The sequence below is a fragment of the Peromyscus californicus genome, unplaced genomic scaffold, assembly GCF_007827085.1.
Source record: "Peromyscus californicus insignis strain IS unplaced genomic scaffold, ASM782708v3 Scaffold_7__1_contigs__length_154581171, whole genome shotgun sequence".
NCBI lineage: Eukaryota > Metazoa > Chordata > Mammalia > Rodentia > Cricetidae > Peromyscus > Peromyscus californicus.
The window spans coordinates 64167949-64193062 of NW_026294595.1; the positions used below are offsets into that span (position 1 = coordinate 64167949).

At 34.7% G+C, this 25114-nt stretch overlaps 2 protein-coding genes across 2 annotated transcripts; both read right to left on the reverse strand.

Moving 5' to 3' along the window:
- Nucleotides 1-7643: 7643 nt before the first annotated feature.
- Nucleotides 7644-8594, reverse strand: LOC128102086 (olfactory receptor 1165-like). Its single transcript, XM_052725600.1, is given in 1 exon segment — nucleotides 7644-8594. A coding segment is annotated over 1 exon segment (951 nt).
- Nucleotides 8595-17378: 8784 nt separating this feature from the next.
- Nucleotides 17379-20675, reverse strand: LOC128100911 (olfactory receptor 5D13-like). The gene is made up of 2 exons (XM_052723650.1): nucleotides 20647-20675; nucleotides 17379-18312 (listed from the first exon to the last, which is right to left on the reverse strand). Exons 1-2 carry the CDS (start codon nucleotides 20673-20675, stop codon nucleotides 17379-17381), a joined length of 963 nt encoding a protein of 320 aa, XP_052579610.1.
- Between the last annotated feature and the right edge of the window lie 4439 nt (nucleotides 20676-25114).

Sequence of the window (25114 nt, forward strand, 5' to 3'; positions counted from 1 at the left end):
AAACTGAAAATTAATTTTATATTCTAAAATATAATTGATATGAGTGTAATATGTACTATAAAATTTTATCTGTATTCCAAACTGAAATGAACTAAAATGTTTTCATACTTAAACATTATTAACAATCTTCCTGTATTTATTTCATTTTGAACCATTATCTTAAATCCTTTATTGGATTCTTTCTAACTTTCAGTGATGCAATTTTGAGATGTAATTCATATACAATGAAATTCATACAGTTTTGAAAATAAGCACTAGTTTGGTTATTCCATTACTCTAATTCTATTTTTACTTCTCTGTATTTCCAGAACATGCATTACTTCAATATGAAATATACAATGCATTTTATTATTTACCCTCAATCTCTAGAATGCTGGAAAACACTTTCTGATTCTTTGGAATTTATTTGTTTATATTTTTATATAAACTATATATTATACATTTACTTGTATATGACTTATATTGTTTATTTGTTTATAATATCAGACATAAAGAGTATTATATTACACAAGGCCTTTGCTGTTAGTCTTTCATGTACTGTGGCTGAAAAACTACTGGATCCTTCAACTTCTGTTGGTAGACTATCTTGTTAGAGTATCTCTAAGTCATTCTAATAAATCCCATTTATATATACATGTATATACGTTCTGTACATTTTTACTCTAAAGATCCCTGACTATTGCTGGGAAGGTGGTTAGTACAGAAGGAAAAGGAGGGGTAATGAATCAATAACACTAAGGATGACTGAAAACTGATAAGGAATCTTATTTTGTAGTCAGCCAATTTTACATACAATGTATAATATGTATGGAATATATGTATACAAGACATGAGAAAACTCTATTGGAGTTATTGGTCAGGAGATTCTAGGAGGCTTCCAAAAAATATAGGCTGTTGCTGTTGACCTTGGTTTCCTTTAAGCGTTTGAGATAAGTCTTTATTGCTGAATATATGGTACACTTAAGATTTAAGACATAGAAGACTATATCTGGGTATGACCTAAATGCCTCCCTGAAGAGGAGGAGGTAGGATTTCATATTACCATAATCTTCTATGCAATCTGCCAAGGAACAACTGCAGTCAAAAGTCCTGCCTAGCTGAGATGCCTAATTACCACGACAATGACCAGCATAGCACTGCAAGCATGCAGTACCTGCACTTATTTCTTGGCATTAGCCAACAGCTATCAGATTGGACTTAAGTCCTTGCACTACTAGGAAATCATGCCTTGATATGGAAACCTATCCAGCCACTCAAGGTTAGTGGGTCAGGGATCTCAGAGGAGAAACTACTAATGCCAATTTCCTGTAATAGTAATATTATTAACTGCATTCTCAATGCTAATGCTCACACTAACAGGTAAGTGTAGTTCTTCCCTCTCATTAATGAAGCTGCATTTGTACCAGAAAAAGACTTACAGAAGCTGTAAATAATGAAAATGCATAGAACAAATGACTGTGACAGTACCCTGCCCCTGTGGACACATCAACAACACAACCGCAACATCTAAGGCTCAAGAAACATACTGAAAAGTGAAATGAAAAAAATGTAAGAGAAGATGAGGGAATCTATTATAAGATTATGTCTTCCAGATATGACAGGTAAGCTATACCCACGAAATCTCAACAATGTGCTTGCTTAAATTACCTAAATAATGACAATACCAGTTGGCATATCATATTGAAAGGGGGAAATCTCACTCAGCCACAACTCTAGTTGAAGAGCTATAGGCAATAAAAGACTACCAAGAGAGGGATTATCAGTCTTCCCTAGAGATGAGCCTCCTATACATTTCTCCAATCACAAGTGGTTAGCCACAAATCATACAGAGAATCAACATTAAATTGATGCATCAGGTTGCATCTATTTATCTATTTGCAAATATATAATTAAAGACCAAGATACCATGAATTTGAAAGGGAACCAGGGATGTGTAGTTGTTCTTTTTTTTATACTCTTTGGGGGCTCACCACCCAGCTCCCAAATAAATATGTGGAGACTTATTCTTACTTACGAATGCCCAGCCTTAGCTTGGCTTGTTTACAGCCAGCTTTTCTTAAATTATCCCATCTACCTTTAGCCTCTGGGCTTTTACCTTTCTCTATTCTATGTACCTCTCTTTCCTTCTTACTCTGTGGCTGGCCTTGTGGCTGGGTAGTTGGCCCCTAGTGCTCTCCTCTCCTTTCTCTCCTCTCTCTTCTCTCTTCTTTTGAGCCTAGATTTCTCCTCCTATTTATTCTTTTTGCCTGGCAGCCCCACCTATTTCTTTCCCCTGCCTACATATTGGCTGTTCAGCTCTTTATTAGACGAATCAGATGTTTTAGACAGGCAAAGTAACACAGCTATACAGAGCTAAGCAAATGCAACAGAAAAGAGTGCAACACATCTTTGCACCATTAAACAAACATTGCACAGCATAAACAAATGTAACACATCTTAAAATAATATTTCACAACACGGCTGGACAATGATACAATTCTATTTTAATTAAGCGAAGATAATAAATATGAAAAAATGAAATTAGTTAAAAATAAAAATAAGATGAAAGAAGTAAGCATCCTGGTAGGAATAATCAAAGCTTTAAGCAAAAGCTATATTAATACAAATAAATATTAACACAAGAGAAAATTCATGACATCCATAGTGATTAAGAAAATTCAAGGTCTATTTAATGTGATTATAATGGTACTATTATTCTGATCATTGTCCTATTTTATTTATTATAATGATTTTTATCATGACAGTTAGGGTATTCAGCCATTTGATCTCCAGTATAGGTCAGCTCAGGCACCCTCTCGACCATTGCCAGTAGTCTACGGTGGAGTCATCTTTGTGGATTCCTGGGGTCCTCCATAGCACTCTGCTTCTCCCTATTCCCATGGTGTCTTCATTTATCATGGTATCTCTTTCCTTGTTCTCCCACTCTGTTCCTAATCCAGCTCAAACCTCCCACTCCCCTAAACTCTCTTTCCCCTGACCCTTGCCCTCCATTACCCCCCTCACTCCCAGTTTACTCCTGTAGATCTCATCCATTTCTCCATCGCTGGGCAATCCCTGTGCCTTTCCTAGGGTCCTCCTTACTAGCTAGGCCCCCTGGAGCTGTGGGCTGCAGTCTGGTTATCCTTTGCTTTATATCTAGTATCCACTTATGAGTGAGTACATACCATGTTTGTCTTTCTGAGTCTGGGTTACCTCACTCAGGATAATATTTTCTAGTTCCATCCATTTGCCTGCAAACCTCATGATGTCATTGTTTTTCTCTGCTGAGTAGTACTCCATTGTGTCTATGTACCACATTTTCTTTATCCATTCTTCAGGTGATTGGATGGCCGAACACCCTAACTGTCATGATAGAACCCTCATCCAGTGACTGATGGAAGCAGATGCAGAGATTCATGGCCAGGACCCAGGGAGAGCTCCAGGAGTCATCGAGAGAGAGGAGGGATTCTATGAGGAAGAGATATCAAGACCATGATTGGAAAAAGTACACAGACAACTAGCCAAACTAGTGGAAACACATGAACTGTGGACCAATAGCTGAGAGGCCCCCATGGTACCTGACTAGGCCCTCTGGATAAGTGAGACAGTTGTTTAGCTTGAACTGTTTAGGGGACCCCCAGGCAATGGGACCAGGACTTGTCCCCAATGCATGAGCTGGCCTTTTGGAACCTAGTGCCTATGGTGAGACACTTTGCACAGCCTTGGTGCAGGGAGGAGGGGCTTGTACCTACCTCTACTGGAAGAACCAGGCTCTGATAACTCCCCATGGGAGACTTTGCCTGGAGGAGGTGGGAATGGGAGGTATATTGGGGGGAAGGCTGGGGGTGGGAGGAGGGAGGACAGGGGAATACGAGGCTGATATGTAAAATGAATAGAAAATGTCTTAATAAAAAATTTTAAAAAACAAAAAAAGATTTTTATAATAGAACAATTAGATATTTTATTAACAATGTTTCTAATCTTTTGCATTCCATGTTATTACATTAAACTTGATTATATCAATAGTCTCTCATGTTAAAAAAAAAAAAGAAAACCAAAAGGTAAATCCTAACTCATATATTGTGATATACTGCACAATGAACCCTGTCAAAGCCTAGGTGGTGGTGGCCCATATCTTTAATCCCATCACTTGGAAAGCAGAGCCAGGCAGATCTCTATGATTTAGAGGCCAAATTAGTTTGTCATGGATTTGAAAGAGCCAGAGTGAGTTCCAAGAATGTCAGGACTACATGAAAAAACTTTGTCTTGAAACAAAAAAAAAAACAGAAAAAAAATAAACAAAGAAAAACCCAGCAAAATGTAAAACCTATACAGTAATACCAACAGCTAATAAGAAGTTTTAGAACCTTAATTTTTTTCATTTATTTTTTATTTTTGTACCTTTTATTAAACATAGATTCTCCATAAAAAGTTGATAATTGTTCATTCAAGTTCTGTAAAGAATCAAGTTATAATTTTGATAGGTATTTCATTGAATTCCTAGAGTGGTTTTGGTAAGATTGCCATTTTTTTCTATGTTAATCCTGCCAACCCATGAGTATAGGAAATATTTTCATCTTCTGATATCTTTTTCAGATTCTTTCTTCCAATACTTAAAGATTTTTATCCTGCAAGGCTTTCATTTGCTTGGTTAGAGTTAACCCAAGACATATTATTTGACTCTATAGTGAAAGTTTTTGTTTCCCTGATTTCTTTCTGTTTGTCATTTATATATAGGAAAGCTATTGATTTGTTTGAGGTAATATATCATCCAGCCACATGCTGAAAGTGTTTATTAGCTATAGGAGTTCCCTGATCAAATTTTTAGGATAACTTATGTATACTATAATATCTATCGACAAGTAACAATACTTTGACTTCTTTTTTCCAATATTTATCTCCTTGATCTCTCTGAGTTGCTTTACTGCTCTAGCTAAGACTTCAAGTACTATATTGAATAAATATGAAGAAGTTGGAAAACGTTGTCCTGTTCCTGATTTTAGTGGAAATGCTTTGAGTTTCTCTCCTTTTAGTTTGATGTTGACTATAGGCTTTCTGTAAATTGCTACATATCTCCCTTGTATCTCTAATCTCTCCAGGACTTTTATCATGAAGGGGTGTTAGATATTGTCAAAGGTCTCTTCTGATTCTAATGAGATGGTCATGTATTTTTTCTTTTTTCATTTTGTTTATATGGTAGATTACATTTATTTATTTTTGTGTATTGAACCATCTCTGCATCTTTGGGATGAAGTCTATTTGATCATGGTCAATGACATTTTAATGTGTCCATGGATTTGGTTTGCAAGTATTTTATTTAATATTTTTGCATTTATGTTCACAGGGAAAATTGGTCTGTAATTCTCTTTCTGTTTTGGGTCGTTATGTGGTTTGAGTACAGGGTAACTGTAGCCTCATAGAGTGAATTGGGCATATTTCTTCTGTTTCTATTTTGTGGGATAATCCTAGAAATTTTGGCTTTATTTGAAAGTCTGTTACAAATATGCAGTAAAACAATCTGGTCCTGAGCATTTTTAGGGGTAGGCACTTAGTACTATGAACTTGTCTCTTATATATACCTTCACTGTGTCACATGAATTTGGGTATGTTGTATTTTCATTTTAATTCAGTTCTAGAAAGTATTTAAATTATTTCTAAATTTCTGTCTTAGACCTATTTTTCATTCAGTAGTGAGTTTTTCAGTTTCCATGAATTTGTAAGCTTTTTAATATTTCTGTGGTATTGATTTCATCTTTAATCCATAGTGGTCAGACAGGATCCATGGTACTATTTGAAACTTATCTCTTTTGAGAATGGGTCCTGTTTTCACATCCATTCTATTAGTCTGTGTCTTTTTATTGGAGAATCATGACTGTTGATGTTGAAAGATATCAATAAGATATGTTTGTTGATTCCTGTTATTTTGTTCCTGTGGGGTGTGTGTGTGTGTGTGTGTGTGTGTGTGTGTGTGTGTGTGTGTGTGTGTGTGTGTGTGTGTGTGTGTGCGTTTGTGTGTGTGTGTGTGCGTTTGTGTGTGTGTGTGCGTTTGTGTGTGTGTGTGTGTGTACATGTGCTCATATACACTCACTTATGTCTCTCAAATCTACTCCCACCTCTATACCCACTCAAAAATTTCCATGTTCCCCTTTTAAAAAAAAGATGAATTTCTGCGGCCTGTATATTCTTGGATATATGACATTTACCAGAACATGGTCATTCTACCAGGCCCTGCAAACTTAATGAATAGCAAATCTCTCTCTCCCAGAATATGGGCATGTACTAAATTTTTTTCAGAATAATTTGCGAAGCTAAGACAAGTGGAAGGGCTTTGCAAGGAGACTCATTTTCATCGGTAGTGCAATGAAAGTCGTTTGAACAAAGTTTGTTCCAAAGTGAGGATTGCATGCTTTCAAGCTAACAAAATGGATAAATTGGATTTATCACTTAAATAAGGTTGAGAAAAATGAAAGAGGTTTAAGTATAACTACCAAGAAAAATTTCAGTACACGAAGCTCAAAAAATGTAAACATTATGACTTATTTAATTAAACTCATGAGATTTTATGTGACAATAAACACTATTTTCTCATTGATTCAACAACTAAGTAGGCAGCTACTGTTGTTCATTGATGGTTTGACAACCTAGGAAAAGCAAGTGATCAATGGCACAGTTGAAAAATTCAAACTCCTGGGAAACTTTGTTATAAGGGAAGACAGAATCAAATAGAATCTGTTAATACTCAGAAAATCAAAAGCGGGAGACATGATCCTTCCCAGGAAAGAGCACACCAATTATCTGTTGACAAGTGGCAAATGCTCTCCCTGAAAAAAAATAAAGATACGTACATTATACAAACTGAAACTTTGTTTGGGGAGATATATATATATATATATATATATATATATATATATATATATATATATATATATACATACATATATATATATACATACATATGTGTGTGTGTGTGTGTGTGTGTGTGTGTGTGTGTGTGTGTGTGTGTGTCTGTATATCCATTTATGTGTGCAATGACAATTAGTGGAAACAGGTCTTGGATTTGAAGCAGAGTGGGGAGTGGTGCATGGGAGGGTTTGGAGTTAGGAATGGCAATGGAAAAAGGAGTTATAATCTCAAAATTAAAAACAACAAAATGAAATGAGAGATGTACATGGGTGATAGCTAGTATTTCAACATGTGCTTCCTTATTGAGTATTTTCATAAAACAAATCTATATCATTAATTTACAACAAATCCAACACTAAGTATCTGTTTTATAGATTTTTCCAAGTTGAAGGTAAGGGTTAAATTTGAAGACTTAAATGTGGATGCAGTAAAAGAGTCTAAAGAATACTTCAGGGGTATCACAGGTATAGAGTTCTGAGGAGAGATTTTCTTCTTCATTCTTAGCTCCCTAGGGCTAATTGCGGAGATTTTGAAATGTCTTTTCTTTAACTGCTCAATGGAAGTGAATCAGAGTACAGAACATTTGTAATGAAACTATAGAAAAACCAATCAGGATGCCACAATTCAAAATCCAATACAGGATTGAAAACATAATTACATATTTGTTAAACACTAATATTTCATTGATAGTGTACATGAAAAAGATGTTTATTTAGGTTATGAATTAATACATATTAAATTAAAAATTAACTCTATCAGTATTATACTGAGTGAGAGTGCAGCTTTGAGCTGATGAGTCTCTTGACTGTCTCCTTCACATCCTTGTTCCTTAGGCTATAGATGAGGGGGTTCAGCATGGGGATCAGGACAGTATAGAGAACAGTTGCCACTTTAACCAGGAGCCGTGAGCTGTTTGCATTAGGCACACAGTACAGAAGGAGGATGATTCCATGAAAGATGCTAATGGCAGTCAGATGAGAAGTACAGGTAGAGAAAGCTTTTTGGAGTCCACCTTTAGCAGGCATTTTGATGATAGTAATGACTATGAAGACATAGGAGGCCATGGTGATAAAAAGGCTACTACCTTCACTTAATATAGAAATGACTAAGCATGCCATCTGGCTGAACGAGGAGTCAGAACAGGATACAGAGATAACGGCAGACTACTCACAGCCAAAGTGATCAATGATGCCAGGTCCACAGTAAGATAGCTCTGAGAGAGTGTATGTGAGTATCACAGCACACAGACCACCCCACATATAGCTTCCAGCTACTAGGAGAGCACACAGTTGATGAGACATAGCCACAGTGTAGAGCAGGGGGTTGCATACAGCCACAAACCTGTCATAGGCCATCACCGCTAACATGAACATCTCTGTAATCACACATGCACAGCCAAAGAAAAACTGAGCCATGCAACCTTTTAAAGAAATAGTTCTCTGTTCTACAACCAAGATCTCCAGTAATTTTGGTGTAAATACACTAGAATAACATATGTCCAAAAATGAAAGATGGCTCAGAAAAAAGTACATGGGTGTATGAAGCTTAGGATTGATCCTTCTGACCACGATTATGCCTGTGTTGCCTACCAGAGTGACTGTGTATATGGCCATGATCATAAGGAAGAGTGGTGGCTGGAGGTGTGGGTATTCTGAGAAGCCCACAAGAATAAATGTGGTCACAGAACTCTGGTTTGTCATTGCATGTGCCATAAGTTACCAGTTACAAAAGCAAAGAACAGGAAGGAAAAAGAAGAAATTTGATCAGTAGAACTTGACAGCTTAGATGACACTTGACATAAATAACAAAGAAAAAGATGATGGTCTTGAACTCATTTGTATTCTGCTTCAGTTTATATTCTTTGCTTCAAACTCTGTATGGCTTTACAAGTTAGATCTGTTCTTTAGCCTGGTAATGTTCTCACCTGGAATAAAAATAATTCGTCATATAAATTGCATATACATTCCCTATGGTTGTTTCTCAGTTTTTGGAATGTTCTATGATAGAAGATAATTGCAAATAGGACATTCAGCTAAATCAGAAAACCAATGAGATCAGTGCTTTCATGTTCTCATGCCTGAGAAGACTCCAGGAAAGTTAAATACATATAGTATACAAGAAAAATGAAATAACAGGAACTGATCATAAAAATGATTTATATAAAATTCACAATACCTTATAATAAAGGTGTTTTGTTGTGTTGTGTTGTGTTCACCTGTTTGTTTATTTTACTATCGATTCATCCTAAGGCCTTGTGAATGCTAGACAAGCATGTGACTATGTAGTTACACAACCTTCTTTTTGCTTTTTAAAAAATTTTGAGACATTGTCTTACTTGGGTGTTTAAGCTGGCTGGCCTTAATCTTGTTAACTTCTCAATTTACACCAGGATCAAAGCCACACGGATACAGTTTAAAACCAAGTGATTGTTAATGATTTTTATAGTCTTTACTCCCATCTTCATTAACAATATTGTCTCCCCATCTTTTCCTTAAAGCTCCTTTGCTAACACCTACAACCTCTTTAGTTTGGTTTTAACAATAATCATTACACTGATCATCAAATTTCATTCCATATTCAAATGTGTAACATAGGAAGGCCTTTGTTAATATTGATGTTTACTATTAGTAGTAGTAGTAGTAATATTTTCATTTGCTTTCTTAGACTAATTAAATATATATATATATATATATATATATATATATATATATATATATATATCATAGTGACAGAGCCTCTATACAATATTATTTTCATTGTTTGATAATTCTGTATGTACATAGGTATTGGTCAATTCCATCTCTTTCCTCCTCCAATTCTTCACATAGCTCCTCCATTATTTTGCCCTCACAACTTCGGTGTGTTTTTTTTTAAACACATTATAATATTGCCCTGAGCTAAATATAAAAATCTGTATCCACAACACTAGGGAAAAAAACTGCCATAGCCAACAAAAACATAAATTAGAGCATCTACTATGAATTTATGACTTGTCATATAACTTTTAATTAGAATGTAAAGCTATTTGATCCCATTCATTTCACTGGTCTGCACTAAGAATTTTTAGATAAATTGAAGATTATCAGTTTATTGTTAAATTGTAAATCCAGATTCATTCTGACCTTAATTTCTAATCTGCATACTATTAGCAATTTGTATAATATTTTGTTGAGTCTCTGACACATACTTGCCTTAATTCTTGACTCCCTGAATACACAGAATCCTTCAAAAATAAAATTCTAGTTTCCATAAATTATGCTAAACATTTGTGATTATCTTATCTTTCTACAAACTATTGAAAGTTGGACAATGTGTTATTTTCTTTAAATTGTCATCTCACTGTAGAAATTTAAGATACACACACACACACACATCGTCATCATCTTCATCATTATCAATATTTCTTTGGTTAAAAAAAAAAGTAGGAGGTGAGCACAGTCCTGGATATTCATGACCCAAGGACTCAGGAGTCTCAAGCAAGGGAATAATGAGTTGTAGGTTAGATTGAGTAACAGTGCAATACTTTAATTAAGATATAATGTTAATGAAATAATTTTATGAAAATAAAATATTCTTTGTAACTAATTAAATTAAATGCCTTACCTACCTCTGGGATTACTGCATGGAATAAATCTGCTTAACCAGTTTTTATAACATTCAAAATAGAAAAAATAAAAGGGGAGCTTCAAATAAATATACCAACTCTTGTAATTTTGTGACCAAGATTCACTTTTGAATGCTGATGCCTACTGATTTCTTATCCAGGATTCTGAGCTAAATCACCTGAAGTTTCCTAGGGCTTTCCTTCACCATCAGAGAAAACTAGGATCTTTGCAGTGTTTCAGTTTGTGGCTATGGAGGCATAAATCAGGATTAATGAATGTAACATGAATTCTAAAATGGTCTTATAATAATAAAAAAAAATACCTGGTACCAGATATTGGGGTAAATGCTGAAAGATCAGAGAGACAAAGGAATAAGCCACTGCCATGTCTCACCTCACCAATTCCATGAAACCTCTGACTGAAATCCTCTGAGAACTCACCTGAAAGGCTCCAGCTGAAAAAGCCTCCAGGTGAAAGGGATACTTCTGCCCAAAAGCCTTTAGTTCCTGTCTCCTCACGCCTTATATACATTTTTTTGCCCAGTCATTGCTTCCTGGAATTAAAGACGTGTGTGCTTCCAATTACTGGGATTACAGGGGTGTGCCACCACTGTCTGGCCTCTATGTTTAATCTAGTGGCTTGTTCTGTTCTCTGATGTTCAGGCACATTTTATTAGGGTACACAATATATCACCACAAATGAAAACTACACAGAAATGTGTGCGAATGCCACTCAATCTCCATTTATTTCATTCCAATCAGTCATTTACAATGAAAAGTCCTTGCTAAGTTATCAAACTATAATCAAACTTTTACTTACATTTGATATAACACTTTAATTAATTTTTACAATTTGTTATAAAATTTATGAAATTAAATGTTCTAGCTGGATTTCTGGAAAAAAAAAATGAAGTACATGATCCAGGCATTTTTTTTATTCTCAAGACTTAATCTTTTTTAATCATGTAGAATAATCCTTAGTCTTCCTCTTAATTTTTAATATTATCTTTCAGTCATGATTTTCCATATGGCTTCCAGGAAAAAAGTTTTTTTACAGATATCACTTGTTCCCACTACTTTATTTTCCTTGTACCTATAGTTTCTTAATATCTAAAGTGCATTGCATATTTTACTCTGCTATGTGTATAGTCACATGTATGTTGATCTTCATGTAACTGAATTAATCAAATATCATGTTGTCACAACTTACATTTAACATTTAATTTTAAAGTCTTCATATTAATAACACAGCAATAAAAAATGGCTCAAGCAAAGAACAACATTGGTAGGAACAAGGGGTATAGAATTTAGCACTTTAATATATGCTATGTATTCCAGTGAGTCAATACCACTGTCTCAGCTCACATTTCTATCTACCATCCCTCAGTTTTTAAGGATTTTCATTTAGCTTCTGGAAGATTCAAAATGTGTCAAGATACTCACCAAAAGCAAGATTTTCCTGATGTGTTTTTGAGGTTATGTCATTTTCTTATTAATAAACATGGATAATATCGTTCAAAAGTGAAATGTTTTAAGTTTATCAAATAAAGACAGCAATTGATCCTTGTAAAATGAAATTAAATAAGGAGGCAACCATCAGAATATTTTGAAATAAACATACAAATATCTTGAGGAAGACACAGGATTTTAACCTGTATTCAAGATGGCATTATTTATTATGAACCAACTCCTTGACTTTGGGGAAATGCACCCTAGAGAATCCTCATTGTTGATTGTCTTGGACTACAAACATGTAACTAGAAGAAACTTCCTCTTTTGTTTTTAAAACACATACTTTTCCAGGCCATTATTTATTGTGTTCTTTTTCAGGCCTCATAAACAAAGATTATCTCAACAGGATTTATACTTCTGAAAATCATAATTAACAATTGTATGAATATATGGACGCATCTAGTGCAATTCAAGAGTAGTAATACCAGCTAGGGTTTGTGTGCTCAGGACATTGTCCCGTCATATGTACATATGGGACAGCATTAACTGAATGTAGTGGTTTATAATAAAAGTTTGGAAGTAGTGTGTTTTAGGGTGCAGTGGAAAGTAGATTTCATTTTATTTTCATTGTATACATGTATGAAATTCTCAATTATAAAGCAAACTTTATATAAGATATCATAATTATTGATTCCATGTGACAATGTATCAAATATACTTGTTCAAAAAACAAAGACAATTACATTCAACAAAAACAAAAATTTGTTTTAAAGAAAGGTGTCAAATGCTATCAATCATATAACAAATGGGAAAATGGATTTATTCATTACATTTATGCTTTACTACTAGAACAAGTATATAAGGAGAAGAGAGATAATAATGTAGACCCATAAGAACATGTTTTTAAAAAGATATTTTATAATCTAGCAGGCTCTGAGGTTAGTCTATAAGCATGTAAAACAATTCTAATTGTCATTGTTTTTACTTATTTTAAAGTAAAACTTATATCTTTATTTAAGATATGGATTCTGACCATAGTTGAAAGGATTTTGTTAGAAGATAAGAAGGAAATGCTAAATTATGTGGAGAAGAGAAGAATGCGATCTAAAATATGCTATATATGCATGAAAATGACATAAAGAAACCTATTACTATGTAAAATATTTGCTAATAAAACATAAATGCAAATTAATTTCAATATTGAAATTAGAATATATAAATGGCATTAAAAAGGTAAAATACATCCCTAATTATTCCCATATTATGCCTGAATTTTAGGAATCTTGTCTTACATTCCCAAACACTAACGAATATATTTTGTTAAAGCATTACAACAGTCAATTTTACTTTTGAATTTGGAAATTTTCATGTCTATCTACGTACTCAAATTTGGGCATTTTCAACCCTCAATCTACTCTCATCACCGGCCTATCTCCATTATTCTAATTTGCTTTTTAATAATGTTGTTAAACACTAACACAAACCAAGTTTGTCAAGGAAAGGGTTTGCTTGGCTTTCACTTCTCTTTCATCGTCCATCACGAAAGGCAAGGCACAAACTACAGCAGGAACTAGGAGGCAAGCACTGAAGCAGAGGTCAAGGGGAAAGGCTGCCTACTGGGACTCTCAGCCTGCTTTCTTATACAGAGGAATACCACATGCCCAGGCATGGCCTCACCCTCAGTGGGCTGGGCCCTCTCACATCAATCATTAATCAAGAGATGATCTTTGGCCAGTCTAATGGAAATAGCTCTTCAAGTGAAGTTCTCCAAAACTGACTCTACTGTGTGACAAGTGGACAAAAACTAACCAGCACTCCTACCGAAAACCTCAACAAACTCACACCTTGTTTAGTTTTTACTTGCTGAGCTTAATTACAACTGATAAAATTAGCATGAATGGATAAGTATTTAGTGGATCATGGCAAATTAGTAGTTACACTGCTGAGGAAAATTACATACCTTCCCCTAGTACCAGTAACTGCCCATAAGCCAATCTTGTGCTGGTGTTGTTCAAATAAACACTTATGTTCATAAGTGCAAATACTACATTATATCCAGAAGGCATGGATTCACACTATTCCTTCAAAACTTCTAAAATAATTTCTGACTCTTCCTTCAAAGTTCCTTGAGGTTTAGAAGGGAAAGTGTTCTGTTTAGTGATGACTAGTCCAGTTACATTCTCTACAGTTATACCAACATTGAGTTTCTTCAATTACTGTTGCCCACGACAAAAAGACTCTTCACTTATAAAGGCTGAGAGGAGAGCTTCACTAGTCTACGGGTATAAGGATAGGTATTCAACAGGAATGTGACATCATGTTTATTCAGCAAAAAACAGTACTAAATTCTTTTCTGTGGCTCATGACCTCAACAACCATAAGCTCCTGGCTCAGTTTACAGAATTAGCCATGAATTGCCTTCTGTAAAGCAGAATTTAAATCCATGCAGAACATGCTTGGTTCACCCCAAGAGCGCCATGCTCCTGTTGTACTAGTGAACACATCTTGTGAGGGAAGTCACTGTTGTACATCATATGGTCCATGGGTGTATAGGATCCCTGATGACTTTTCTCCCTGTCAGCTTAGAGAATGCCAGCATGCTGAAACCAGCCAGCACTGGGGAAAATGTCAAGTAACAGACAACTTGATTTCTCACTGTCCTACAATTCATGTGTCTTTAGCAATAGTATCCTAAGATGTACTTCTAGTGGAAACCAATAGACTGTACTATTGTGGGACCCCTTTTGGTCTTCCCTGACCACCAAATCACACACATTTGATCCTGAGATTTTCATTTAATAACTATTGACTTCTGATACTCTTGTTATCTAGCCATGTATTTTTCCTCCATTTAAACTTATTTTTTTATTAATTAAGTTTTTTGATGTTTTAATATGCATACAAAATAGTACGCTTCCATTGGCATTTTCCTACATTCTCTGTTTGGTAAACCTTAGCTCCTCACTTTACCCTCTCCTTCCTGCCCAGACCACACCCAGCAAAGCCTTCCAAACCTATTATTCCTCCCCACTACTTTCACATCACATCCCTATCTTTAGACAATTTCACTCCTCCTCTTCTAGTGACTTCTTTTTCAATACCTAGGCTTGATAGGCACTCCAAAACTTTAAAAAATTAGTCTAAACATTGGAAGAAAGAAAGGTTTTGCATACTCTGGAGAGCACACATTTATTGTTCTGGACCTGAGTCACTTCTTTGAGTACGTCTTTTTGAATTTCACACACTTTCCTGTTAATTTCATAATGTCTCTTTTTTTTACAGATGAGTGAAATTCAATTGTGTGTATGTAACACAATTTGTTTATCTTTGAACCTGTTGTTGGACATCTCCAGATGCTCCATAAACTGGTTCTTTTAACTATTGGAGCAATGAGAACAGATGAGTAATGTTCTCTAGGAGGATATAGACTGTTTAGAATATACTCAGGAGTGGCATTTCTGGGCCATAAGAAAAGTCTAATTTTAGCATTACTACAAAATATCACACTGAAGTATCTTCACCAGTTTATAAGCCTTGCAACAGTGAATAACTGTTCCCTTTTCCAAGTATCCACACCAGCACTGATTGCTATTTGTTTTCTTGATATTAGTTATTCTGCTTGGAGATAGGGGGGATCTAAAAGTGGCATAATTTTTTCTGATACCCAACAGTGCTGAACATATTAAAAGTATCAGTAACTTTTTGAGAACTAAGTACTGAAATGGTGTATTTTTTACTTCATTGTATATTCTAGATATTAATCTTCTGTGAGATGTCTGTTTGTCAAAAACTATTGGTAGGCCTTTAATTTCAGGAGCCCTCCCTGATCAGAGTACAATAGGCAGTGAGGGACATAGTTATTTAAGACCATAACCTGTGGTAGGGTCCCAACTCCTTTTAAAATTTTATTTTGTTTGTAAAACTAGAACTTAATCTGGAGTGTTAAATAAGTGATATTTGATAAATTGAAATAAAATATAATATTTGAAAATCTCTGTAGAATCAGTTTGTATATTTCACGATCAAAGGCAAGATGAAGAAGATCCAATTGGAAGGTTTCACATTTAATCAGAAACATCAAAAGGTTTAAAGCATTCAAACATATGTTAACCATTTAAGAGGCTCAGTAAAATCATTGACTAATGTAAATTCTATGCTATATATTATAAAGTTATGTGATTGTCAATAAAGAATAAGTTTAAAGAAACAAATGCTTTTATTAATTATTAGAAAGAAGTCATATTTAATGATTTACATCTCATTCTTCTCAGCTTCTGATCAGAACTCTGCATCACTACAAATTGTGAATAATATTCTTATCCTATCCCAGCTGCATAATTTACTTTGAGTGCTAAAATGATAACTCATGAAAATCTAACAGGAAATGGGAGTATGCTTTTAGAATCCATCTAGTTAATGTGATACTGCATCAAACAAAGACCAGTAGGCAAATGGCTCAAGGAAGACACAGAAATAAATAAAGCAGCTCAAAAGACAGTATCAGAGTTAACCCAGCAATTTCACTGCTTATGGATAGCTGCCCTATTAATATTTATATATAGTTCATGACTATTCCTTTTCATCAATGATTAAGAGATGTATGTGTGGTGCGTGTTTATCAACATGTTGGCTGCTATAGTCTACTGGGATAGAAATAATGTACACTTTCTAAATACTTATTATGAACTCTTCAAGTAAAAATTTCAAAAAGCAACTAGAGAAGCAAAGCTAGACTGAAATATTGGCAAATATGTTTATGCATATTTATTGAAACTACATATTTGTTAGCAAAAATTAGACAAATATAAACTATACCATGAAATATAATATACCTATATTAGATTCCAACCTCTATAAGAGGGAATGAAGCTGTGTATAGTGTATGTGCTTTTAATCCCAGTAGCTATAAAGCAGAGATAGACAAAAGGACAGAGTGGTCAACACAGCAAGCTTTGAATAATGAGATGCTACCCTAAACAGGAAAAACAGAGAGAATGATGGGAATTATACCATGATGTTTGTTCAATTAAAAAACTTCCAGTGAAAATACAGTCCATGTAGAGTTAAAGGTAAAAATGAGTCCATAGTCTGCATTTCCTAATTAACAGTTCTCAAGATAAAACTTCAGAATAATTGCCTTGATGAACTTATGCAAATTATCTAAAAACACACAAATTTTGATATATACAGTATACTAAAATCTTCCTCAGCACTTGTACTTAAGCAATTTCATGAAAATAACTGCATGAAATATTTAATTCAAATAGTATGAGTATCAATCTATAATAATATTTACAGTTTACAAATAGTAATAATAAATATTGGAATGAGCTTTAACTAGAATGATTTATAAAAAGAAAATAAGACATGGGCCTGTTTACTTTTCAGAGTGAAAACCAGTAATATAAAAAAAAATACTGACTGGCTTAGGAAACACATCTTATGATGACAAATGAGAGCTTAACAGCTTCCTAACTGCATCCTTCACATCCTTGTTCCTGAGGCTATAAATCAATGGGTTCAGCATAGGGATGATGATTGCATAGAAGACCGAGGCCACCTTGACCAGAAGCCAGGAACTTTTGGTAGTGGGAACACAGTAGAGACAGATAATAATGCTATGAAAAATGGTGATGGTAGTGAGGTGGGAGGCACAGGTGGAGAAGACTTTGTAGCGTCCCCCTGTTGCAGGCATTTTCATGACAGTGATAACAATGAAGACATAAGAGGTGAGAATGATCATCAGACTGCTTAGCTCATTAAACGTGGCAAAGATGAAAATGACCTTCTGGCTAATATAGGGGTCAGAGCAGGATACAGCAACAATGGCATCATGCTCACACACAAAGTTATTTATGAACTTGGTCCCACAGAAGAATAAGGTCAACATAAAGTGATTGAATACAAAGGAACAGGTTATACCCCAGGAGTATGATGCAGCGACCAGTGAGCAACAGAGCTTTGGAGACATAGCCACTGTGTAGAGGAGGGGGTTGCACACTGCCACAAACCTGTCATAGGCCATCACTGCCAACATGAAGGTTTCTGTCACCACAAATATGCATATAAAGAAGAACTGCATGACACAGCCTGTAAAGGAGATCCTTCTGTCTTCCACAATCAAGTTTTCTAAGAGTTTGGGAGTCACGACAGTAGAGTAACAGAAATCCACAAAGGACAGGTGACTAAGAAAAAAGTACATGGGGGTGTGGAGCTTGGGGTTGAGCCTGATGATGGCAATCATGCCCAGGTTTCCCAGCACAGTGACTGTGTATATAGTCAGGAAGAGGAGGAACAGGGGCATCTGGAGGTCTGGGTATTCTGAGAAGCCCATGAGAATGAAGGTCACTGCAGAAGTCTCGTTTTCAGGAATACTATAGAGAAAAGAGGAAAGGGCCATCTGTCAATTTAAGAACTAGTGTTTGTATAGAGAATAAGAAAAAACAGAGAAGAGTTGGAAAGGTTCTAGAACATGACTAAACATAATAAACTGTTTTATTTTTATTATTTTAACATTATTTATATAACACATATGCAGGGAACAATATTTTCAGCTTAAAAGATAGTAAAGATCATTAAGACAAGAATAGAGAAGTAAGAATTTACCAAGCTATATTTCAAACAAACAGGGTCCCTACTGGCCTAAATAGCTGGATTCCTGAGAATGGCCCCTTTAACCAATTGCAGGGATTTAAAAGCTAGAAAAATTGTTCTTTAACAGTAAATAGACACTAGCATTATCTGCATTTTATTTGTGTTTGTGCCACCCCCAGTAATCAGAGCTTAAAATGAAAATATGAAAGTGTTCCTCTTGGAATTCATATCACATGTGGGTGTCAAGACTGTTCTACAGGATAAGGTGTCTTAAAGAAAAAGAAGATAGAAAGTAGATGTTAGCATTTTGCAATATGCTAAATTTGGTATTTTCCTTCTATTCTTATATTTATTTACCCTATGAATGCATTTACACTTCAATAACATAATTTCAAAGAGTAATATGGACCTCTATTATGACAATGTATAAAGTATTTTTATTCATTTTGAACTGATTTGAATTTTAAAGATATATTCTTGGATTAATATTATATTATTCATGATAATATGATCAGAGAAAACAATATGCAATGCCTGCAGTGGAGAAATGGTTTAAAAGCAATAGTGAATGGAAAGTATTTATTTTTTTAGTACAATGTGGTTAGGATATGAATAACATAGACATAACATCAAATATGACCCCCAAAAAGCATTTTAGCATCTTAATAATGTTTAAAGAATTTCCCAAGAAAATTGGCAAAAGAGAGAACTACTCGAAATGTGCTTAATACTCCTAAATATTATTAGTCATTTCTTCAGCAATACAAATACAGTTTATTGACATGAAAGTTGAAAAACATGTAATTGATAGCATATCCTGGAAGGATCAGGAAACACAGTGGAAGAAGAAACAGAAAGACTGTGAGATCCCAAAAATAACTTTAGGGGTGGGAATGCTATCTTCCAGGCATGGCACATCTCTGGAAAGCATGCTACAGTTGTTTGTGCTGGTTTGCATTAACTGAAGCTGTCAATACTCCTGGATCAGAAAAGGGTTCAGAGGGTTCAACTCCTTGCATGATTTTAAACAAGTGTTGGATTCTGGGGTAAAGATAATCATCAGCTTCAGTTGGATACCAAATAACAAGCACATCAGGCTCCACTGCACAGTTTCAAATGCATGGCTTTACAGAATGTTTTAAAACAGAAGGAGAGAAAGCAAAATAAATTTTAAAAAACCTTATAATGTGGGACAGTAATTTCTGCAAAACTGGTGATGATGGGGACGAGAATAAGACCAGAAAGGACAAATGGTGAGAGTAAACAGAATGCACCACTCATGGCTGATATTGTCAAAGAACAACCTTGACTAGAAAAAATAGCTTATGTGACATTTTGAGAGTAATTTACATTATCATGCTAGCCTGAAAGTCATGATTTTAAGGATCCCATATGTTGTGGGAACAAAACATGAACTCTACATTGTTTTTCTTTCTCATTTTAACTGACACATTCTTACCAAACCCTGCAATATTTAACAACCTGTTGTAATGAACATATGTATCTAAACAAATTTAGTTTTCTCCTCTGGTCTGCATATTCTCATTCATTATTGAATCACTCTCTGTAATAAGTATTATCCAGTGAATTCATCTCCTCCATATATAGTCAGGTAAAATGTTTGCTGTTTCTCCATTACTGGAACATCCTGTATTTATTTCCTTTTAGTGTTTCTGACACCAGATCTTATGTAGCCCAATCTGGCCTTAAAATAACTATGTAGACTTGGCTTGCAGTAAACGCAGGACACAACTAAGATTGGCTTTGTAATCTTCCTGTTCTTCCAGTCTCCACCTTCTAAGGGCTGAAAATATTGTCCTCTGCCACCATACTGTCCTTGACATCTTTTTACAAAGAGTGTTATTGTTCTCACTTACCTATATAGACTTACAATAAGTCTATATATTTATTTATTATTTTTTGCCAGTATATTTTCTTCCTTAATTGAAAATATCCATGAGAGAATGATGAAGAATTATCCTATAGTAGTAAGGATTCTTCCAAGGGGAAGAAAGTGGGATATCAGGTTGCAGGGATCCCCTAATCTGGTTTTCCCTTGTAAAGAATGCTAAGGTTCTTCATTAAAATAAAATAACAGAACGGAATAAACTCACCTAAATACAGAGGGTCTCGAGTGGTGCATTTACTTAAGAATTCTTTGTTATGACTAATAAGCTACAAAAATCTTCTTATACACTAGTTAATAAATAGAAATATCCCTGGAAGAGTTTCTTCAGCATTATATTTTAGTGAGTGTTTTAAATGAAGTTTAGCCACTTTATGAGGCAAACTCAAATATACCAGACCAAACATTGCATCTAAAAATTAAATACTGGTTCCAAATTTTGTTATAAATGAGTCTTATCAAGGCCTTGGGGACCAGGACATTAGGGAGTATCACTAAAAAATTGCCCAGGAGTCTAAGATTTGAACAATTAGATTTAACACTCTCTCTTGTGATTGTTTGTTACATCTCTAAAACCCTGGGGAATTTGTAGTATCAACTTTACCCTATAATGATGATGAATATGTATTGCCTTTAATGGATATAAAATGAATACAGAAAAAAGAGGTCATCACAGTAGTTCAGGGGAAATAAATATACCCTTAGCTATCCTGGACATGGGCTTTTTCAATCTGTTCATGTATGCAGATATCAGTACATATCAAACATCAAATCTATAATGATATGATTCCATGCTTTTTAAATTTTTCTTCATTTGTTTATGTTTCATGTGTATGAGTGTTTTCTTGCATGTATATCATTGAACCCTATACATGACTGGTACTTAAGGAAGTCAGAACAGGTCTACAGATTCCCTTGAAATGGAATGGCTGGTGACTGTGAGCACCATGTAGTAGTTGTGAATTGAATCTGGGTCCTCAGTAAGAGCAGGTAGTGCTTTTAATCACTGAGCCATCACTCTAGCCTTCTCCCACCCTTTTATTTGTGTTTATGTTTGAGAGGTAAGGTATGCACAAATATTTCCTGGTGCCCTCATAGGCCAACAGTGTCTTATTCTGAGTTATAGATACAGATAGACAGTACTTGGGTCTTTTGGAAGAATAGGATGTGCAATCAACCACTGAGCCATCTTACTGGTTCCATGATATTATTGTTAAATCTCACCATAAAATTATATTTTGATGGATATTTGTGATATGTAAAGCTAATGAAAATTGCTATGGATGTCTTTCTGTACACTCTGAATACATGTTGTTCTGATTGGTTGATAAATAAAATGCTGATTGGCCAGTAGCCAGGCAGGAACTATAGGCAGGGCAAGCAGAAAGGAGAATTCAGGGAGGAGGAAGACTGAGTCAGGAGACACACCATGTAATGGCACACAGGTTAAGCCACAGAAAACATGGTGACATATAGGTGAACAGATATGGCTTGAGTTTACTTGTAAGAGCTAGTCAGTAGTAAGCCTGAGCCAATGGCTATGCAGTTTTAATTAATATAACCCTCTGTGTGTTTACTTGGGTCTGAGCAACTTTGGACTGGGCAGGACACAGGAAAACTCCCAGCTACAGAAAATGAGTAGATTTATACACATAAAAATTATGTATGGACAACTACCATTAAAGTAGCAATTTTTTAGTATTTGTGAAACCAGGGAGGAGTGGAGGGAGGTAAAACTGTGGTTGGGACATATAGAGAACTATCTATTTTCAATTAAAAATTAAATTTAAAAAGTAGCAATGACTAAAAGAATAATGAACACTAGCAGGAAATACATATGTACTTAAAATTATCCAAATAAAATTTTAATAAATAACATCAAATAAACAACTACTTTGAATTCAATGACATTACAGCTATATACATATTTACAAAAGCATTTATGAAGTACTTAAAATGTGGATTGAAGAGTTTGCTCAGATGGTATCAGCATGTACTTAACACTGGTTCCTTAGGTTTGGTTCCTACCATCCATACGGGTATATATATGCAATCAAGCTTCAAGGGACACTTAAAGCCTCTATTAGCCTCAAGAGTACCTGTAAATGGCCACAGAACACATAGAAACACCTAACTAAAAATAAAACAAAAATTCTTTAAAAAGGAGTCACAATATGTAACAGCAAATGAAGTTTAAATCTACTAATTCTCAATATGTTAAGGGTGATTTTTAAGATTCAAATTTTGTATTTGGTATTGAGTAAATTGTACAATGTAAATACAGCTGTTGAAGAATTAAATATAAACATTTCATTCTTTTTTTATTATTTCTTATTTAATAGCTCTAAATATATGCTTTCATTAATAAGTAATTTCAGTAATAAGTAACTTCAGATCATCATAAAAGTACCATATTTTTAATATATAACTTGAGCTAAACATTTTCCTGGGAAGTATTTTGTCAAAGTATACAAACATGGAAATTAAAACAAAAATATTGGTCAAACATCAGGTATCCATATACGTTTGGATTTATGTTTGGGTCTTCAGTTTAATTCCGTTAATCAATGTGTCTGTGTTTAGCCAATACCAGTCAGATTTTATTACTATAGCTCTGAATCAAGAATGGTCATACCTTCAGTATTTATTTCTTTGATTGTTCAGGATTGTTTTAACTATCCTTTTTTTGTTGTTGTTGTTGTTTTGTTTAACTCTATGTATTTGAGAATTGTCCTTGCAATGTCTTTAAAGAATTGTGTTGGAATTTTGATGAAGTGTGAGCCTAATTAGTCTTATCATGCCAGAAGAAGCATGATCATAATTAGTCTTATCATGACAAATGAAGTATGGTCCTAAATAGTCTTATCAATAAAAACCAGGCATCAGATATTGGGGTTAAAGTGGAAAGATCAGAGAAGCAGAGGAACATCCACCAGTGACTTCTTATACTTCCCCAAATCCTTCAACCAAAAGAGGCCAAGATCCTGTCTCTGCCCTAACTTATCACTTCCTGTTTCCTGTCTGGACATACCCCCAGACATCCACGGTCAATTAGTGGCTAGTTCTGCCTTCTGACTCTAAGTAAGCTTTATTTGTCAGAACACAAACAAAATATCACACAACAGATTGAACTGAATCGGTAGATTGTTTTGATAGGATCGTCATTTGTTACTCTGTTAATTCTACTGATCCATGGGCACTGGAGATCTCCATCTTCTGATATCTTCTTCAAATTCTTTCTTCAGAGACTTGAAGTTTTTAATCATAGAAATCTTTCACTTTCTTGGTTAAAGTTACCCCAAGATATTTTATATTATTGAGGCTATTCTGAAAGGTGTTGTTTCTCTGAGTTCTTTCTCAGCCCATTAGTCATTTGTAAAATGAGCAGCTCCTAATTTTTTCCAGGTTAATCATGCATCCACCCATTTTGCTGAGAGTATTTATCTGCTGTAGTTCTCTGGTGGATTTTTTATGGTCACTTATGATACTATTGTATCATCTGCAAATAACAATACTTTGATTTCTCCCTATCCAATTTCTATGCCTTTGATCTTCTTCAGTTGTCTTAATTCTCTAGCTAAAATGTCAATGCAATAGTAAATAGAATGGATAGAGTGAACAACCTTGTCTTATTCCTGATTTTAGTAGAATTGTTTTGTTTTTCTCATTCAGTTTGATGTTTGCTATAAGCTTTCTGTAAATTCACTTTATTATGTTTAGGTATGTCCCTTATACCCCAGATATCTACAGGACTTTTACATTATGAGAGGCATTGAATTTCTTGAAAGGCTTTTTCTGTATTTCATCAGATAACCATTTTTTTCCTTCAATTTGTTTATATTTTGGAGTACATTGACTTTCTTATATTGAACCATTCCAGCATCTGTGGGATGAAGCCTACTTGAGTATGGTGGATTGGTGTGGATGTCTTTCTGTATGCTGTGAATGTGTTGCTCTGATTGATTGATAACTAAAAAGCTGATTGGCCAGTAGCAAGGCAGGAAGTGTAGTATAGGCGAGACTAGCAGAGAGGAGAATTCTGGGTACAGGAAGTCTGAGTCAGGAGACGCTGCCAGCCACCACTGCCATGAGAAGCAAGATGTAAAGTACTGGTAAGCCACAAGCCACATGGCAACTTATAGATTAATAATGGGTTAATTTAAGATATAAGAACTAGATGTAGCAAGAAACTTGCCATGGCCATACAGTTTATAAGTAATATAAGTCTCTGTGTGTTTACTTGTGTCTGAGTGGCTGCAGGAGCCTGGTGGACACAGGAAAACTTCAATTACAGTGGATGATACTTTTGGTGTATTATTGGATTCATTTTGCATATGTTCTATTAAGAATCTTTACACTTATATTCACAAGGGAAATTTGTCCGTACTTCTCTTTGTTGAGTCTTAATATGATTTGGGTATCCATATAACTCTGTCCAAATAAACTGACTAGGATACTCTTCTATTTTGGCAAATGAATGGAGGGGTATTGGCATTAACTCTTCCTTAAAAATCTGGTAGACTTTTATGATAAAATCATATTGCCCAGGACTATTTAGGGTTCGAAATCTTATAATGACTGCTTTAATTTCATTGAGGGTATAGGTATATTTAAATTGTTTATCTGATCTTGATTTAACTCTAGTAAATAATACCTATTGAGAAAATTATCCATTT

Bases quoted from the DNA above. Each gene is read 5' to 3' on its own strand.
- LOC128100911 (XM_052723650.1), bottom strand. From the start codon at position 20,675: ATGCACCACTCGAGACCCTCTGTATTTAG. The intron at 18,313-20,646 runs GTGAGTTTATTC...TTTTCTCTATAG, and splicing joins TCGAGACCCTCTGTATTTAG to TATTCCTGAAAACGAGACTT.